General features: G+C 51.3%; 1 protein-coding gene across 1 annotated transcript; it reads left to right on the forward strand.

The window, feature by feature from the left end:
- The first annotated feature begins 762 nt into the window (after nucleotides 1-762).
- SIX1 (SIX homeobox 1) lies at nucleotides 763-5,131 on the forward strand. Its single transcript, XM_060003426.1, has 2 exons — nucleotides 763-1,627; nucleotides 3,694-5,131. Exons 1-2 carry the CDS (start codon nucleotides 1,068-1,070, stop codon nucleotides 3,986-3,988), a joined length of 855 nt encoding a protein of 284 aa, XP_059859409.1. The 5' UTR covers nucleotides 763-1,067; the 3' UTR covers nucleotides 3,989-5,131.
- The last annotated feature ends 1,404 nt before the right edge of the window (nucleotides 5,132-6,535 follow it).

Genomic DNA, 6,535 nt, shown 5'->3' on the forward strand with positions numbered 1-6,535 from the left:
ACCATAGAACATTAAGATACCAAATCATAAATGAACCTTCGGCATCTCTATCTGCTCAGCAACTATGCTCTACACAACTCTTTGCGTGGTCCTAAATAGTCGCGGCCTTTTGAGAATGAGGGAAGCGCTATACAGCCGGGAGTATCTGTGACTTTTGGAGGGAGGTGGGGGCAGGAGGGAAGAGAGGAGGAAATTAGGCTTGGCTCCTGGAGCTGAAGCCAGCCGGGAGAGAAGCCATTCTTCCAGCGGTTGCAGCCCGGAGCACTGGTCTGCTCTTGTATTATTTATCGCGTTCCATAAGCTATTCATCAATCCATTACTTATTCATTCCAACATTAAGGTAATTAAATATGAGCTCACCGGGAAAGGGCAAGTCTGCAAGGGACAGAGACAGGGTATGGAGGGAGAGGAGGCGAATCAGAAGGTCTGGAGTCATTGATTTGTGCAGAGATGTGCGCGGCTGCCCTTAGGTGACACTGCAGAGGGGGCTCACTTTTCAAGGTCCTGACGCGCTCACCCACTCCCACCACCCCCGTCCCCGGGAAGCACCGCTCCCTCCCCCCCCACCCCCCCCTCGCTTCCCACCGCTCGCGGTCCCCCTCCTCCCACCACTCCCTATCCCTCGCTGCACAGCCTCGCCCTCCCCGCGCGGGGCGGCGCGGCCTCGCCGCCCGGCCTGGCGGCGCGCGGGCTGGCCAGCCCCGGATAGGCGCCGCCCGCAGCCAATCAGCGCGCCGGGGACGCTGCGCGCTTTAAGGCAGCTGCGGGGAGAACAGAAACCAAGTTCCCCGGCAACAAGCAGCATCCACCCGGCGGGAGGCCGGAGCCAGCGAGGCCCGAAAAGCTGCGGAGTGAGCCGGACGCTCCTTGTCCAGCGCGAGTCCTACTCCTCCTCCACTAACTCGGCCGCCCGTCCCCAAGTCTCGACTCGCTTTTTAGCCTTCGCAAAGCCTAGGGAGGGGGTTAGGAGCAGCCGCGCCCCCCTCTCTGCGGCTGCCTCCTCCTGCTTTTTCGGCTTTGCTCCCTGCCGCGTGCGCCAGGGCAGTGCGCCCCGGCAGGCCCCAGCCATGTCGATGCTGCCATCGTTCGGCTTCACGCAGGAGCAAGTGGCGTGCGTATGCGAGGTTTTGCAGCAAGGCGGGAACCTGGAGCGCCTGGGCAGGTTCCTGTGGTCGCTGCCCGCCTGCGACCACCTGCACAAGAACGAAAGCGTGCTCAAGGCCAAGGCCGTGGTCGCCTTCCACCGCGGCAACTTCCGCGAGCTCTACAAGATCCTGGAGAGCCACCAGTTCTCGCCTCACAACCACCCCAAGCTGCAACAACTGTGGCTGAAGGCGCACTACGTGGAGGCCGAGAAGTTGCGCGGCCGGCCCTTGGGCGCGGTGGGGAAATATCGGGTGCGCCGAAAATTCCCGTTGCCGCGCACCATCTGGGACGGCGAAGAGACCAGCTACTGCTTCAAGGAGAAGTCGCGGGGCGTGCTGCGGGAGTGGTACGCGCATAACCCCTACCCCTCGCCGCGTGAGAAGCGGGAGCTGGCCGAGGCCACCGGCCTCACCACCACCCAAGTCAGCAACTGGTTTAAGAACCGGAGGCAAAGAGACCGGGCCGCCGAGGCCAAGGAAAGGTACGCGGAGTGATTCCCGCTGATCGGGCGACCCCGGGAAGCCTTCCTGTCCCCGCCGCCCCTTCCCGCCCCCGCAGGCACCAGCCACCGTGTCCAGCCAGCCGGCCGGAGCCCTCCGCCGGGCGGCGCCCAGGCTTCCGCGGCACTGCGGCGAAAGTTCGTGAACTCTGAGATCGCTTGCTAGGGGTGGGGCGGGGGGTGCTCATCTGATTTGAGCGTCCGCGCGTGGGTTTCCTTGGATGTGTGTTGGAAAATGTTGGCGCTAGGTTTGTTTTTCATGCCTCCTTGGCTGGCTGGGGCGAGGAGTGGCGGGTGGAGAGTGAGTTTCTAGATCAGCTTAGAAGGGCAGTGTTGATTGGTATCGCGAGGAGAGGGGTTCGGTGGGGCCTGAGGGTCTCGAACCTCTCTCCTCTTGCTCCCGATGAGGGTGGAGCTGGCCTGAAACTTCTCAGCCACCACTCCCGCCCCGTCCTTCAATCGCTCTGTCCTGGTAGTCTTCTGGGTGAGAGGTCGCTTAATTCCGCACTAGCTGTACAAAGGGAGGAGTCTTTCAAAAGAAATCCACAGAAAAGAGAGCTTTGGGAGAGTTGGCGCTGCATTTACTCCCTGGCGCCCCGAGCCCAGAAACGATTGCTCCTCGTCGGCTCCCTCGAGCCTGGCTGGGAGCCGAGGCTGGTCAGTCTCGCTGTCCGCGCCGCCCCCCCGCCCCCCTCCCCGGTTGAGGAAGGGGTTTCCAGTCGCAGACTTCTCTCGCCCCAGAGCTCAGAAAGCAATATTTTTTTAACCTGTCTGTGCCCCCGCCCTCCTCACGCCAACACACCCGGCCACCTGGCCCGGCTCCACTCGTTTGCTGTAGAGTTTCCGACCGAGATTCGGAAGAGCGTGTGGGAGGCGGCGGCGGCGGCTGCGGCGGTGGGGAGAGCGCTTCGGGGAGCCGGGCAGTTTGGGGGAAACCTAAGCTCCCGAGTCGGCTAGGTTTCTTTTGTTCGCTTCGGAGCCTGGGGGCCGAAGATGTCGCCGCCTTGTTCCCCTCTGGGTGGAAAAGCAAGAGTCTGGATAGCTGAAATGGGCTCTCTGGGAGAGACTGCGAAAGATGGGGAGAGAGTTGGGGAGACAGGCGGGCCCCGCGGTGGGGAGGACGGCCGAGCCCTCTGAAGGCAGAAGCGCCAAGGGCTACAAGACCCTGCTGTTCACCAGCACCGAGCGCCCAGACTGAGACCCTGGTTCTTCGCACAGGCTCCGGCTGTGCGGGGTCGCGAAGTTCCCCTGTGGGGAATGGGTGCGCTGGTGTGGATGCCCGCAGGGAGTCTGAGAGAGGGCCGTGAGGGACTGCGGGCTGAGCGAGTAACACGGAGACAGGAACAGTACAGTTCCAGGTAGACGTTAGTTTCAAAAAGGCCGTCCTTTAAGCCAGGCCCGAGGGCCCACTCCCTGATGAAATCGGAGAGACTGGCTGCGCTCCCTGTGTTTACTCAGGTCACTGGGCCGCTCTGGACACCACTTCCCATGACCTGTCCTGTGTCTCTGAGACCACAACCTCCGGGCAGGGGCAGGGAAACTCGACGGTTAATCGTTTCCTCAGATGGGAACAGGACAATTGACTTGATTCACCACCAAACATCTGTTCAGTGGGTGCTGTTCGTCCCCCGATCATTTTCTTCATCACCAACAATCATTTGTTGGAAGATTTTCAAATTTCATTACTTCTAAATGTGGTACTTGTTGATAGGTATTTAAAAATAACTGCTTGAACAAAAATTTAAAAATAATTTTTATGTTTCAAATAAGCCCTGCTGATCTGGCTTTCTAAAATCTGGAAGAGGAAGGGACCTGGCTCCCCAGGAGCTCTGTCCGTAGCTCCCCATTTCTCAAGTCTCTTCTGCCTCTTCATTTCCCCTAGGACCCTTGGGGATGGGTGAGAGGGCAGAGCTTCTCCATTTGGGTCAATGACTGATTGCACAATGGCCCTTTCCTCCTTCCAGCTCCCCTCCCTCCATCTCACACTTTTTTTTAACTTACTTTTTTTTTTTTTTTTTAACCATATGGTGTTGTCCTCTATTTCTTAGGGAGAACACTGAAAACAATAACTCCTCCTCCAACAAGCAGAATCAACTCTCTCCTCTGGAAGGGGGCAAGCCGCTCATGTCCAGCTCAGAAGAAGAATTCTCACCTCCCCAAAGTCCAGACCAGAACTCGGTCCTTCTGCTGCAGGGCAATATGAGCCACGCCAGGAGCTCAAACTATTCTCTCCCAGGTTTAACCGCCTCTCAGCCCACCCACGGCCTGCAAGCCCACCAGCATCAGCTCCAGGACTCTCTGCTGGGCCCCCTCACCTCCAGTCTGGTGGACTTGGGGTCCTAAGGGGGAGGGATTGGGGCCTCGAAGCAGCGACTAGGGACACTTGTAAATAGAAATCAGGAACATTTTTGCAGCTTGTTTCTGGGGTTCTTTGCGCATAAAGGAATGGTGGACTTTCACAAATATCTTTTTAAAAATTCAAACCCAACAGCGATCTCAAGCTCAGTGCCCTCTTCTCTCCAACTCTTTCCACTTTTGCATTATTTCCCCTCCCAGTGTGGAGATCAGGGAAACGAAAAAAAAAAACAACCCAAACAAACAAAAATATCCAGTCACCCAGTCTTGGTTCTGGGCAACCCGTGTTCCAGCTTCAGTAGCCTTTCTTTTTTCTTTTTCTTTTTTCAATGAATGGAAATTACAAAATCAACTGGATTTTAATTACTTCATTTTAATTTATTTATGGAAAAATGTTTTGAGAAGAGGAAAAGGAAATGAAAACGAGGGAGAGACAGAGAGAGAGGAGATCAAAATAGTGAAAAGATCCTCCAGCCTGGGAGGAACTGGTTGCATTCTTAAGGTGAATAGGAAAAATACGATCTTATAACTTTTTTTTGATGGGGAAAATTAAGTTTACATTTTCATATTTAGTGTTAAACAATTTTATGTAGATTAAAATGAAAGAACAGTATTAGGGGAAAAAACAAGTGCCTAAATGTCTTAATGCTCTCTATGTGAGGCAGTTAGAAATAGAAGTGACCATTAGTAATACAAATACTTCTGTCAAATTTAGTGGGGGTTTTTGGTTGTTGTTTGTTTTCTTGGGTTTTTTTTATGGCAAACTTTAAAAATGTACCCGTGTGAAAAAACACTTTCCTGAATGCCATTACTTCTCATGCCCTTGAAGCTTTCTTATCTGTAGCCTACTCCTGTTAAGGGTTTCTCCTGTTCCTAGTTTCTAGCTTGCAAAAATAGGTAACAAATCTAGCAACCTGGTATTTGTTACTAAAACAGCATGTGTTTTCAGGTTTCTTTTCTATTGTACCTAAACCAGTCTAAATTAAAACTTAGTAGAACACCAGGAGTACTGATTCTGTTTCTGAAAGGTGAGTTGTGTATTGCTGTCATTGGGCCCCCCCCCATTTTTTTTAAACGAATAGTTTTCTTGCTTTCTTACTTAATGGTGGTTATGAATTGCAGGGTACTTTGAAGGCCATCCCCTGAACCAAGAGTGGTGACTGAGTTAATTATATGACAGAAAAAGAGTGAATTTAGCTTTGGGGTATTTATTTATTTTTTTATTATTTAGAGATGCAGTTTTGTTTACCACTAGCTCTTCTCCACATCATTCGTATGTTAGCTCTTTTGTATTATTAACAAATTTATGACAAGACTGTGAAAGTAAAATAATTTATCTGCTTGGGGGGGAAAAAAAGGGAACTTGTACAAGGATAGCAACATTGTGAATTACTCTGTGCAAATAGAAAGCAGACCAACAGGACAGGAGTTCTTTGCGGTGCTGCCTGATAGTGTCCAGAAAAATCCCAGTAATCATGTAGGCTCCAAATTATTTTTGCCTGGGGCAAAAATGATGTATCTTTGTATTTAGCTTTTAAAATTAGTGAAACAAATGGCATTATTTATTAAAATTCTACTCAGGATAACAGGATTGGCTTGCTTGTGCTTTGTAAAATATTACTCCCCAGAGGAAGTCTATTTTCTGACATGACAGTTTCATAATTTTGATTTTTCTCCATCTGTGTCACCATTAATATATTCATTTCTTTCTTACTCTTTCCTATCTTTCCTGTCCTGATCTAGAAGTGGGGGTGGGAGATGGGGAGATTAAGGCCTTCTTATTATGAGTTTTTTTTTTTTTAAAATGCTAAATGGCTGTGACTGAGTTCCAGGGAGAAAGGGTCACTGTACTTAACTGTAGTCACTTTTACTTATAAAGTCATTTTTCCCCTCAGTGATGGACAGATGTTCACACAGCCGCTCAGAGACCATCCTTTGGATTGGGAGCTCAGGGTCCCAATCTCCCTTGTTAGTGTTTTGGATCATTAAGTTGGTGTTTATTTAAGTCACTAGGGTGTTTATTCTCCACGTCTTGGGCCACGGAGAAATGCCACCCTCTGCAGGAGGGGCTCTCACAGGGGATCTCCTCGCATTCTTCACATTCACTCCCCAAAACAAACACCCTGCACAAAGATAGCTTTCAATGACCCTGACAGGCTTCAAAGGACACCGCGGAAATCTCCCTGAAAAATAGGAAGGGCCAATTACTTTAATTTCTTACATGCCCTCTCTTCCTACCCAGATGACTACCCCCCAGTCTTCCAGCTCTGTTTAGTATAATTTTAGACTCGTGGAAGTTCTGTCTCCCTGGGCACCCCGGCCCACTTCCTGCTCCCTTGGTTGGTGAATCTTGGAAATGTCTGCAAATCTGGCAAGGAGCAGAGTGGGCCGGTCCTGTAAAAGCCCCTGTGATTACTGCTTGTAAACTCGTTAAAAGGACAATTTTCTGTCACAGTCATAAACTCTTTGTAAAATCCCTGGCATTCGATCCAGAGTGCGCAAATTCCAGATGTGTTTAATAAGAAATTGCACAAT

This window comes from Delphinus delphis, chromosome 2, assembly GCF_949987515.2.
Source record: "Delphinus delphis chromosome 2, mDelDel1.2, whole genome shotgun sequence".
Classification (NCBI taxonomy): domain Eukaryota; kingdom Metazoa; phylum Chordata; class Mammalia; order Artiodactyla; family Delphinidae; genus Delphinus; species Delphinus delphis.

Excerpts from the sequence above, each read along its gene's own strand:
- SIX1 (XM_060003426.1), top strand. The coding sequence starts at position 1,068 with ATGTCGATGCTGCCATCGTTCGGCTTCACGCAGGAGCAAGTGGCGTGC. Across the intron at positions 1,628-3,693 it reads GCCGCCGAGGCCAAGGAAAG|GGAGAACACTGAAAACAATA; the intron begins GTACGCGGAGTG and ends TCTATTTCTTAG.